General features: G+C 40.3%; 1 protein-coding gene across 2 annotated transcripts in view; it reads right to left on the bottom strand.

Annotated features, from left to right (window-relative positions):
* Nucleotides 1-370: 370 nt before the first annotated feature.
* Nucleotides 371-13,569, bottom strand: part of KCND3 (potassium voltage-gated channel subfamily D member 3) — a 425,142-nt gene continuing 411,943 nt past the window's right edge. The window contains exons 4-7 of one of the 2 annotated variants that reach the window (XM_061632018.1): nucleotides 12,655-12,747; nucleotides 8,509-8,565; nucleotides 3,023-3,270; nucleotides 371-931 (exon numbers count right to left, since the gene is read on the bottom strand). In XM_061632018.1, coding sequence (XP_061488002.1) covers nucleotides 730-931; nucleotides 3,023-3,270; nucleotides 8,509-8,565; nucleotides 12,655-12,747 — 600 coding nt within the window. In that variant the 3' untranslated portion in view covers nucleotides 371-729. The remainder of the gene's footprint in view (nucleotides 932-3,022; nucleotides 3,271-8,508; nucleotides 8,566-12,654; nucleotides 12,748-13,569) is intronic. The other variant, XM_061632020.1, reaches the window with a different exon arrangement.

Here is a 13,569-nt window from a genome sequence, read left to right as displayed (position 1 = left end):
GGACCATGCAAACAGTAAGTCTTTGCAGGGTTGAGCCCAGAAACAGGAAAGTGTGCTCAGATCTTGTGTAATTGAAGTGTGCCAGTTTTGTGGATCTCTTGCTCGCTCTCATCCATACACGCACATACAAAAGAATGAAAATTAAATTGCTGTGACAAAGTGGCTTCTTTGTCTAAAACCTTCAGCTATAAAAGAAAGCAAATGTGTAGTTTTGGTTGACTGAAAGATCCTGCTGCATGAAGAAAAATTAATAATAATCACAAAATCCATTTTTAATCACCTTTTTCAGTCATTTCCTCATGAATAAATATTATCCATTAAAAACCTTTCAAAAGGTGCTGAGATACACAGTGTTATAATTCTGCTTCTTTATTGACTTTCTTGTAGCTATGACAGGACTTCTTTTCCACTTTCTGGAAACTATTCTATGCCTCACAACCTGGAACAAGGGTTCACCTTGTTTATGAACAAAGAGAGATCCTTCCACCACCTTTCCACAGCCCCTCCACCTTCTCAATTCCTCTGAGCTCACTCTGCAGCATGAACGTGAGTTTGAAGGAAGCTGCCTCATTAGGCTCTCACTGTTAATTCTTAGATGTTGGTCAGGTTGGTCTATCTGTCCATCCAGCCATCCATCTAGGCACAATTTGCAGCAAAGAAGGAACATGGAAGTGGGGAAAGGGAGAGAAAGGTTGGCCTTCCAAGCAGCCTCCTTTGATCAGCACAGCCTTACAAAGCCGAAACCTTGACAATGTTGCTGCTCGCAGTGGTAATGTTCGTAGAGTGGCTGGGGCTGGATGGGAGAGGCCTGCTTTCACCTTCTGGTGTTAGTGCTGGCGGTGTTGGGATGCTGATGATTGCTGTTGTTATTTGGGAGGCTTTGCAGTTCGGTCTCAGCACATCATCTGATTTCATATTGAGGCTGGATCGACTATAAGACAAAAGACATTGGGGGGGATTAAAATGTTGCTGTTTCTTGCAAGCAATGAATATCCCTGCAATATGTTGCCTCTGCCTTTGTCAGAGGATGTGTAAAAACTAGGCTTAAACTAAGTGGTGGGCCACAAAGGAATATACGCAAATAGGAATCAAAGCCATCTTTGAACCCTGTAGGGAACAGGTGGGATTTCTCGATAAACTGGCAATAAGGGTATTGATGCATTCAGCAAGACAGATGAGGGCTCCTGCTGGCAGAAAGGCCTGGATATAAATAAAATAATAAATAAAATAAATAATAATAAATAAATTCCCAAAGCCGCAGCTGGGCTCCTCATTTCTGCCCTTTGGTTTTAGTCTGGAGGCTCTAATACAGTTTGCCCCATCACTGCATCTTGGGACAAGTTTCTGCTAGTCAAGTAGATAGTTAAGGCACAGAGTATAAAAAAAAGTGCCACCCTGGACTGTAAAAATGAAAGACGGTGACCTCTCCTAACCTGCAATTGAGGATGATCCAAGGAAAACACATATATTGTCCAGAATTACATTAAAGGAGACTTGAACTGAGAACTACACAGATTCATTCTTCACTCTGATAATTAAACTACAACATGGAATCAAGTCTGGTTAGGTCTACCTGCTGAATATTCTGCTTAATTAATGGTTCATCCACCCTTCATGGCATTCTGTTTCTGTAGCATGTCTGTCCCTACAGGTCAGCCCATTTATTTATTTATTATGTCCCACCTTTTGTCCCATTAGGAGCCACCTAGGCTGCTTCACTGTGGTCCTGTCTCACTCCTGACCCCTCATCCAGCTAGAATCATACTGCACAAGTCTTGGGGATTTTGCAGCTAGAAACATTTCTATTAGATCTGCATCAGTTGCTTTCTATAATTAATTATGGAGTGGAAATGGTAGGGTTGCTCTCTGGGCAACTGCCTAGCTGCTGGAGTCCAACATTTAAATGCAAGGCATTGACCTTTACAAAGACAAAGGATTATTTGACTGCAATCTTTGATTCTTACAAAGAGGGTCTCCTCCTGAAACCTCAGTTATTCTAAGTATATCAGTAGGATTCTCTGTGACTTCTTATATACAGCATTTATTTTCAAATTATTCCCAGATGAACAGCAGCCCAACCCAGAGAGGGTTGCCATTTCCTTTAATATGGAAATAACATGGAAAATTTAATAACATGGAAAATTCAGCAGGTGTAGTTTTCCCTAGAACTGCATCTCCCTACCAATAAAACCTACACCTGTTCAATTTCTGCTTTTATGTAGTAGTGGCAATTGTATGTTAACATTATCTTTCTCTTCCAGCACTAAAGTCTTGACTGTTGTCTCCGGAATGGTACTGGAGTACTGGATCTCATTTGCTTTTGATATCAAGTGCCCTGACTGTAGGTTGGTTCATACGACAATATGTTAGAGTATGTAAGAGTTTCTTTTACAGTGCATTTTGGTATTTTTAATGGTCTTGTAATGCTTAATAGGAGTCCAAATAATGCTCCACATTCAATTCACTTTCTGATCTTTTTCCAGGAGACAGCAAATTGTGATGCTTTGCCATGTTGAATGGGTCTTATGAATGGGTCCATTGCAAAAATAACTGAAGGGCAGATTCAGATGCCTTTCATTAGCCACATAAAAGCTTACTATAAGGTGCCTGAAACTGCACAGGGAGATGGTTATTTGTAGATTCTTAATCCTAGCATTAGCAGCCGTATGCTTCCCTGCAGCTGCAGTGCTATGGTAGTGCTGGGATTACAGACATCTACCTACCCACATGGAGGTGCCACACAGTCATTTTCTGTATCCATGCCCTCCAGTAGAATTTGAAAATCTAGATTTGAAAATGTGGAATACAAAATTTCCTGGTTGAAATTTAAAATATCTTCAGATTTCTGCAACATTTCACTTCAGCTCTGCTGTGCTGGACTCATTGTCTGGAAAATTGTCCTGAATCCCAACTCAACACAATGTGGCAGAACGGATGCCTGAGTAACTTGTCCCTGCTTGGGCTGGAAGCATGTCTGCTAAAGTCCTTTTTCCTAGACGAAAGCCCCCAACCCCTGCTGTACCTTGTTGTGAGTGAGGGCTGCTCACTGCACTGGATATGTATGGTGCTGAGCTCCTGCATGCTCCGCAGCCGGGTCGCTGGCACGCTGGAATTAGGGAGGTGTGTTGTCTTCTTGCTGCGTCGAGAACAGCAGGAGGTGGTCAAGCCTTGGTGGCTTGAAAGGGAGGGGCTGCGAGTGGACGGGTAATTCTGCATTGAGCTTTCCAGGCAGTTCTGCTCAAACATCTGCTCGTCAATGAACTCATGGTTCTGTCAGGGAGAACATCAACATATTTCAGTAACTTCCCAAGATGGCTTCAAAAACAACCACTACCACCTCCCAGTGGGTGGCAAAACTTTCAGACAAGGACTTTTGTGTATCCTTTTTGCCTATGCTTGTGAGAAACCCCAACAGAACATTCTTTCAAGAAGCCACCGCTTACACGGCTTTTGGGTGATGGCACTTCCTATAAATGTTGAAAAGCATCCTTGCAGAGGGAAACCTGCTCAGGTCGTATCTATCCACATCTGTAGTTGGCATGTTTCCCCTGCTCAGGTTCTCTTGGACATTGCCAGGAAGTGCCATGACTGTGGAAACCACTTGTGCATTTCTAGGTGAGGCTTCAGTTAACATCAGAAACCTCTTTCACTTGGCATTTTGTGCTTGGTTCATGATTTCTGTTTATTTTCCCAAGAAAACCTGTGCATTTGTCATTCTCAGCTAACCAATTTGTATTCAGGTACATGCTGAGGGTGCTTTCTTGACTATCCATTAACTTTGCACCCCTATTTGTACCATGAAGGCCCAAATAGAAATGTTGTCCAAAGAGAAATGTCATCGATGGCTGCCCCACAGCTGCAGAACTCCCATCTACAAGAATGCCAAGGTATTTAGTAAATCACAGCCCCTTGTGATGGGATTGAATCACCAACCGATCACTGTGCTTCTATGGTCTTCACTCACCAGAGCTCTTATTTGCACAATCAGGAGAAGAGACATGAGCCCCTCACCTGGCAGAGTTATTAACCCTTTTGAAAAAAAGTTATTAACTTCAGTCTCTGATTCATCCCCTGAATATGTAAATGAGGGGATGAGGTGAGTTTTGGATTTATGGTCCCTAGATAAATGGTGTCCATACACTGGCCTTCAAGATTTTGTTCAGATCGCCAAATGCATTTGGCAACAGAAGAACCATAACAGTTGTGCCAGGGCTAATGGCATGATGGTCATATCTAGCAGAACTGAATTCCTTACGGATATAGCTGCAACAGCTTATTTACTCATGATCTTGTCACTGCAAACAACTGCTGCCATTTGTACCTCACTCCATCTCCTGTCCCTTATTATTTATTATAAATCACCCAGAGATCTTTATGTTATGGAGCAGCATACAAATGCCATAAATAAATAAATAAATAAAATAAATAACCTCTTGATGTAAAAGTTCTATGATAAATCTTCTCGTGATAATTTTTGAAGAAAGGTCTCTTATTTTAATGGACGAGATATTAATAAGCTGGTTTTTGTGCATATGCACCCAATTGCCAAGGATACCTTGGTGCTTTCACCCCCTACTGATTTTGTTTTGGAGTTGTGGGATGGGATTGTTTCTGACTTTTTCATGTCTGAGAGAAGAGGAAGCACAGATGTGTGGAAAATGTTTGAAGATTACTAGTGGAACTACACTCATTTTTCCAGATCAACTTGTCACATTTCATTCATTCATTTCATTTCTGTCCCTTAAGAATTTGGAAAATAATATTTGAGCATTTCCCATAAACAAGAACTTTCAGAACATTCCATCTTGTTGGAGGCCAACGGAAGCAGAGATGGAGGAAGGAGCTACCACATCCAGCTGCCATTCAGGGGCCTCTGGGAGGGAAGGATGCTGGCTGAGCGGGCAGGGTGTAGCAGAAGGAAACAAAATACATGTTTCCTTCCACCTCCCCTTTTCCCAGCATACCGCCTGCTCAGACGGAGGGCCATGGGAGGGAGCCGAACAGGATCTGGATGTCACGCAAGTCCCCCCCCCCTCGGCCCATTCCCCCCAATGCTCCTGGAACACCTCTTTTGGGGCCTTGCACCAGCTTTCACCAGTTTCTTTATGCCAGACTGGGCTTCTTCAGAGGATCCCTGGCTGAACAAGGTTGGGCTGGCTGCCCTATGGCAGAACCATGACTGTGCTAAGGGGGAGGCTTCTGCCTGTGTGGCCTGGCAGAGTTGGGACCCAGCTGGCTCAGCCAGGGATCCACAGTATCCACCTCCCCTCAGCCCTGCATATGTATGACTAGGATTGCTCCGTTACTCTTCAGAGAATTGTGGATCAATATGTTAGTAAACATAGGGTTAGCACAATTGCACCAATAAATTTAATACAGTTTGTCCAAAATAAGGGAGAAGGAATCTCAAGCAAGGATTGTAAAGTGCTTGGGTTTAGGTTCTACTAAAAGAAGTTAACAGATAAAATTAGTAAGGTTGCAAGAAATGTTGGCATATGATGCAATTTTACCATGATAGAAAAGAAAGGCCAATAAGAGAGAGAGGGCAGGACAGACTAGGAAGCGGGAGAGACCAAGAAGTGGAATGCAAACTGTAACAAATGTGTTCTATGCTAACACATAGAACAATTGCACAATTTTTTGTAGAAGCTTGCAAAAATAACAAATACTGCTATACAGGTTGACCCGCAATAGTAAACTGAAACAAAAAGAAATGCAACAAGCAGTGCTGATGCTGACATACCCTAACTGTCCTGTTATACAAGTGTAAAGCAAGGTTGTTAGATTCAGTGGAACTGCACTGGTAAAAAAAAAAAAATAGTGCAACTCACACATTTGCATGGCTGAATCTGTCAGTTTTGGTTTCTCAATTTTTCCATTCTTAAGTTCAGTTCTCCATATTCCACACCAGGTTGTGATTTTTTTAAAAAAATAAAAGTCCTTATGAAAATTTGCCTGCATTTCAGTGTGAATTTCTCCTAATGAAAAATGGCAACATTTTTTTGCCAAAGCAATTTCTCCTAAAATAATGCATTTTGTATGTTATGTTCACGAATAGGTGCATTTTTATGGACGGGTGTCAGATCATCGGTCCATCTAGCTCATTATCATCTACACTGACTGGCAGCAGATCTCCAGGGTTTCATGCAGGAGACATTCCTGGAGATGCCAGGGATTGGACCTGGAGCCTTCTACATGCACAGCAGATCTTCTTCCACTGAGCTACAGCCCTTCACATGTCACATCACATTCCTTGTTTTTCACTCGGCAACTTCAAATATTCAAACAAGTGATGGTGACAGAGAAAGCATGAAGGACTAGTAATTTTTCTTTTTGCCTTTCTTGTGGAGCAAGCAAACTGGGAATCTTGAGCATCTTCTGTACGGTGATGGGTGTGAGCAATGGAGATGTGTGAAGCTCATGTGTTTCCCCACACAGATACATCTTTCCCTTCTTTCTCTTTTGCACGTTATACACGAAGGAGAAGAAGAGAACGCATGAGATACTTTTGAATGAGTGCCTTCAATATGAGTGGAAGGAAGTTCAATGTTAAAGTCATCTAGTTGGAAAGTTCAGTCATGGTAGTATAAAAGTGCTTCCACACCAGGGCTTGCATCCAGTTAAGCTTTAGTCAGAATAGACCTACATGATGGACATACAGTAAGATAGCCATGTCCATTCATTTCAGTGGGTGTACTCTGAATATGTAAGATTACATATAGCTATAGGCATTTAGTGTAGAATTTTCATGCTTCACTCACTCACTTTTTATGGAAATCCATACCGTGCTGTCATCCAATCATTCCTATTGTGAATTTTCCTGTGGTTCTTCCATCTTTTCTCAGACTGAAGAAAGTCCATCTTTATTCAGAAGAATGGACGAGTAGCATAATCGCCACAGATGGGATGCCTACTGTTTCATATTTTTTAACAAGTGTGGTTTTAACATGGGCAGTGACATTATCAGGAAAACGACTTATCACAGCTGAGCATGCATTCATCATTACATTTGAGATGGGCACCATTGTATGAGATGGGCACCATTTTGTTTATTTTTTAAAAAATCAATCTTTTAACTATCACAAAAACACTTTTCTGGCTATCTTTTTTCCCTGTAAAAGAGGCATAGCATTATAAAACCATAATGCTGTCATGTTGTTTAAACCCACCTTTCCGGTCACCACCATTAACCATGTTGCTAAACTGGCATTGAGCTGAAAGTTTTATTTAATTTGTGTGTTTTTAAAAAACAAAATATTATTTTCATAAAGTATTACAATGCTAAAGCACTATTATACAAAAATTAAGGTTATGGTGTGACACTGGTATACTTCTCTTTCATTTAAAAAACAGGCAGAAAAATACTTCAGTGATAATCTTTTTTAAAAACTATTTAAATAAATGGATAACTAAACTAAGTCACAAAATGGTACCAACTACAACTGTTATAATGAATGCTTGTTGAGCTTCAAACATGCCCACTAGTGTGGATGGAACATATTAGGATATACACAATACTCTCAATAGCATGGAAAGTCAATTGCAATTCTGCTTGCAGCTTACAACAGAAGAACAAAGACTTGCTAGGAACCACCTGTCTGGAAGCAGCTTAAGTCCTGATTATGTAATGTAATATATGGCCTTCTTGATTTAAGAATATGAAGCGGAGATAGACCTAAGCAAGGCATGATTATGGTTAAAATGCCAAATGTTAGTGAAAATAACCTAGTTAGGGAAAGGGTGAGATAGATATTTAACAATCAACCTAGCTGAATAGCACAGAGCAGTAATTTTGACAGAAAAGCCATCGTCTTTTGTGTTTTCAGATTGGGAGATTACTTGTGGAAAACCTGCTAAAACTCCAGTGACAGGTGCCCCTTCATATGTCATAGGAATGTCTTATTTGTGACTTCTTCCTATGAAGCTATCATAATGTTTAAAAGCCTGATGTTATTTGGGTAGGGCCAATCAGGCATGTCTTTTCATGCAGCTGTCACCTGGCCAAGATCAAAGGTGATATTCTTGTGGGACAGCTTCGTGTGACTTGCACCACCCACAAGATGCCAGGTTTTTGAATGCTATGACAGCAGCTCCCATGCCACTGCTATAACATACGAAGTATACCTTACTGTAGAATTGTAATGTTTTATAACCTACAATAGCTAGGCAGATTATACACAAACACACACACACACACACATGTACAGAATGTAGGGGAGAAATGAGTGGTATCGTGCTTAGCACAGAAGCTAAAAGGGATAAAACCTCAGAACATATGCAACTCCCACAACCACATACTTAACATTCATATTTAGTATATTCCTTTTTGAGCTAGGAAGTGTGGGGAAAAAAACAGATAAAGCAGTTTTTATTCAACAGTTGTAAGAGCAGCAAAAGAGTGCCAACATGCACAATCTGCTAAAAACAGGACCAATAATAAGGGAGGAAACAACACTCAAGACATGGCACAGAGACTGCAGTAAACAGATTGAATTAAGAAGGAAATACCTTGAAAGTGGAAGTTCGTACAGATAACAGGGGATCATCCACAAGATAGGACAATCCCTACAGGATAACATGTCAACAAAAGATAAAAACACTATTGATTGTCCATTCCAGCATTCCAAAGTTAAGTCCCAGCATTCCACCTGGCATCACACAAGTTTGAATGGGCAACAATACCTTTCTTTTAGCATACTTCAAATGGCACCATCTCTTGAAACAAGATGCTTTGGCTTCCTGTGAGATCCAAGTCATAAATAGCGCTACTAGAGAAAATACAGGATGAATACCAAAGGCCATGGTTCTTTTGTTTGTTTGTTTATTTATTATTTGTTTATTATTTACAGGCTTTGCTTCAGATAATTCCCTGAATTTGGAGAGTATCCATCACAGCTCAGATATTTTAACATTTAATTTTGACAGCGAATCTGATTTCTGGTTGAAGAAAAAGATGAATTGCCCTTTCAAACCAGTTGGTAACTCTTATGCGTGGGTCATTCCTCATTCCACTGGCAACTTTGTACCATTGCAAAATGACTCGGTGTTTCAAGAATTCATAGGCTAAGATGACAATTTATTTTGTTAGTGCAATGCTTTATTAATTGATTAAGTAAATATGATGGAAAGACATGCATTTTCAGCATAAACGCTGACTGAACTGTTGTGATGGGTGCACTGAAAAACATACACTAAACATGCTGCATGTCAGTCCTTGAACAACAACTTCTGTGTTGAAAATGATAGATGGTTTAGGTCAGCAGCACACCCCTTCCTATAACTAAACAGTGATTTATCACCAATTGAGATTGCAATGAGCTACATCTGATTCCAACCACCACCACCCAATTCCTGATATAGCATTATCCTTATTTTCATTTAGGATCTCAGCTCAGAGGAGGATAAATGGGGAATAATTTATAATATTTCCTATCAACTTAGGTCATATATACTTTGATAATCAATTACCTCTTTAATCATTCAGCTTTATAATAATTAACATACTGAAAATGCTCCAACAGTGAATTATCTGAATTCACTATAGTGGCTTCGTATCATCTTGAAACTGTAGCCCATTTCAGGCAAGAAATACATGTAGAATCAATGCAAGGAGGAGGAGTGGTTTGTGCCCTCTGGTCTTGCTCCTGACCTCTATCATAGGTTTTGTGAACAGACCTTATGCACATTCATGAGTCAATCAATGCTCAGGTGTTGGAGGGGGCAGTCAATTTGTTGTAGACGATAACATGAAACTTTCCCCATGGTGATTTTACACACATTTATTATGTGAATTTATTGTCCCTTACTACTATTTTAACGCCAAATCCATAGTATCCAGGACAGCATGCATGAAGATATCACATTTGACCCCCACAATGATCCTGTGAGATAGGTAATGTATGTAAAGCTACCCAGTAAAATTCAAGGCTATGGGGAATTTGAACCAGGGTCTCTTCACTCTATTTCCAACACTGTTTACCACTACACCAGATGGGGTCTCAATTTTAGTTTTCCCCCTTGTTGCATACATTATTTTTGTTTTAATAGGAGATGTCAATAAGTGATTGAATCGAATGAATATTGTATTTCACTGATCATTTTTTCCTTTCTTTGATGCTTGTGTCAAAAGTTGATAATTCTTAGCATTTATATAGTGTTCAAAACACTTCTCAGAGAACTTTAAAACAACCCTGCAGAGAAGATGTGTAGTAGTATCTCTATATTGCAGATGGGGGGGGGCTGAGGCTGAGAGATAATGGGATGATCTAGTGAGTTCTTGGTTGAGATTCAAACCTGACGTTATTTAAGTCAGTCTCTTAGACTACAATCCTATGCATATTAACCTGGAAATAAGTTCCACTGAATTTAATGGGGCTTACTTCTCAGTAGACATGTACAGGACTGCAGCATTAGCCACCATGTTATTTGAGAAACTGGAAAACTAACCAGCTCAAACAACCAGACGTGACAATTTCCTTTGATAGTTTTGTGGCTCTGCTTTGTTTATTAATGCTTGTATGGTTTTATTTTAAAAACTGTGTGGTATCAGAGATGGCATAAAGAACGAGCAGGTTTATCAATCAAGAGGGAAATGGTTCCATCTGCTGATTGGACCAGTCTCCCTTGTTTGCTGTTACCATTCACTCAGCCAAGCTGCAACAGGGTTACTTTCATTATATAATATCTGATATAAATAATCAGATTTTTATATGAGGAAAGACGTAAGTGTATGAGAAAACCTACTGCAACCTAAGCTAAGTTGAGACCTCAGCTCTGGAAAAAACCACAATTTAATGTGTAAAATGTGCAGGGGATTTGTTCAATTGAACTTTGTCTGTATTTCGTTATTGTAATATATATATTCTTATTTGGTTTGTAATGGCTACTAGTTAAATACAATAAAATGATGATTTGAACTTGCAAAATGGATGTGGGGAGCTTCTGGCCCTCCAGATGTTTCTGAACTACATTTCCCATCACTGCTGGCCATTGGTCATGCTTGTCAGGGCTGATGAGATTTGTAGTTCTGAAACATCTGGAGGGCTAAAGGTTCCCCACACTTAAGGTAAAAGAATGACTTTATCAAGAGGCCTTCCCTAACATGGTAGAGTCTCGGTGTTTTGGACTAGAGCTCTGTTATCCCTCGATCATGCTGGCTGAGGCTGATGGGAGTTGGAGTCCAACAACTTCTGGAAGGTGCCAGATGTTGGGGAAGGCTCCTCTTCTCCCAGCATTTTAGCATGTGTTTTTAAATTGCTTTTTAAAAATGTGTTTTTAAATTTGTATATTTGTTTTTAATATTTTTAATTGTTGTAAACTGCCCAGAGAGCTTCGGCTATGGGGCAATATACAAATGCAATAAATAAATAAATAAATTTAGCGCGTCAAGGTAAAAATATGTAATATATTTGCAGGGATGGTAATGTTCATCCTTTAGCTTTGCTTCCCCCCCTGCACTTCTCTAATGAGTATGACACAAATGCACAGTGATGCTTGTTTATGAATAAACATCTCATTGTGGGGATATTATCCAAGGCATATTTACAGTGTTTATTTGGGGGGTGAGGTTGAACATGCTCATGCAACACTTCAGTCTCTGCAGTCCACATGTGCCATGACTCTGGATGTGGTGTCTTCTACCTGTGCTTACAGCTAGCAGGAATGACAGCAAAATCTGCACCCACCATTGAGTTGGGTTGCCCCTAGGAGAACAGGTATCTGCTTTCTTCATGTATACTACCAGTGTTTAAGGCGGTTTGCTGCACTGCACAAACAGAAGCAGAGGCAGCAAAAGACTGATAATAACCTAGTAATTTGAAGAAAAGATAGTGAGGGAGTAAAGACAACATATGGGCCCCCATGCTGCTTTAGTTGTGAGCAAGTAGTCACATATAACAAGTGGTGACCCTGAATGGGGACGTGCATTGTATACACATTGAACAACTCATCCAGCCAAATGAGTGTGGCCCAGATGAGTAATAAGATGCAAATAAGAATGCAACTAGAAGTGCATTTGGCTTGGCTATGTGTATAGAAGACTGCTTTGATGTGCAAATCTCAGGCAACTGTCATATTCTATTCACAGTACTTCCCATTCACTTTTTATTGAAGCATAAGAAGTTGAAATGGAAGAGTTTGCCCAACATCTGAGCAGCCTAGCTTTCAGCTTGGAGTACTCCATGCTGCTCTGATCACTGGGCATTATCCAACAATTTGTAGCCAATGCAGGACAGGTATCATGGCAGGCATCTCAAGCTGGCACTGACCCAAAGCAAACGAATAATAAGGACAAGCAACTGAGCACCTCTGTCTTTAATTATCAGTGTAAATATCTTGTTAGGCACCAAACTGGTGATGGTGTTTTTTAAAGGAAAGGTCAGAAAGCAAAAAGACATGGTGAGAAATTGAGTCCTGAGAAAAGGAATCCTTTTGCTCGATGCAACACATTTTTAGAAAATATGGCACTGGACCTAAGGCATGTATAAAATACATGGCACACCTCATCTCCCAAGGGTACCTAAAACTATGTATTTGTGTTGTTTGCTTTGTAGTTTCCCTGCATCTTCAACACTGTAGCATCTTTGCATCGTCTTCAGTAGAAATAACCCCCAGAGTGTGAGATTCAAAGTTAGAAGGCTTCCTGTTGCTACTTACAGTTGTTTTTTCCAAGCAGTGCAGTAGGTGGTGATGCTGACTTTCAATTAGAGAAGTGGCTTTGCTGATGTTGTGCTCGTCTTCCATAGACCCCTAAAGAGACAGAAAAGCCATTCATGAGACCACTGGCATAGAGTGAGAGAGAAAGACAGTCAGGTTCTGCATCTGAAAATGCAGAATGGAAAAGATGAATGAGAAAAGATGTGAAAAGCACTCCCACCTTGTTAAATTGTAGTGTGAGAAGAAGCCCTAATCCTTTCACCCAGTGCTGGCCCAAGACATGTTGCTGAACAAAAAATGGAGAAGGGCTGTACCAAGAGGACTGTAAGCCAGAGAAAGTGAGAAAAAAAGAGAAAGGTGGTGATGGTGGTGGGGAGTCTTGAAGTGATGCTCAGCAAATTTATTGGCGCTGAAATATGAAAACACATTTTGGCATATCATCAACATGTTTTGGCATATCTTCAGGAGCAAGAATTGGTATTCTGTTTTATAATGAACTGGTACAGTAAGTGAAATCGAATTTTATTGGTGCAAAAAGTGGAGTACAATTGCCTTGCATCTGAAGAATGTGATACACCAAAATGTATTGTATATACTGCATATCTAATACATTCTTTGAGCATCATTTCGAGGCTTTTCTCTCTATCCTTTTTTTTGGCTACCAAGATATGTGAAGTAGCAGCATTACATAACTCAAAGGTGCACCCCAAGATTCCTAGAAATGTCATAGAGGAGACTGGGGTGCAGACCTCAAATCACGTGTGTACCCCTAATAATATAATCAAACAAAGCAACTACATGGGTCAATGAACAGGAGCTCCTCCCCCAACACAGCAGGGCTAGCTTACTACATTTTGAAGTAATACACATTAAGAGAGGGGTGGGGGGGCTGTAAGGCCATAAAGCCCAGAGTCT

Source organism: Rhineura floridana, chromosome 6 (assembly GCF_030035675.1).
Source record: "Rhineura floridana isolate rRhiFlo1 chromosome 6, rRhiFlo1.hap2, whole genome shotgun sequence".
In the NCBI taxonomy this organism is placed as follows: Eukaryota; Metazoa; Chordata; class Lepidosauria; order Squamata; family Rhineuridae; genus Rhineura; species Rhineura floridana.
This window is presented reverse-complemented; position numbering and strand designations above follow the sequence as displayed.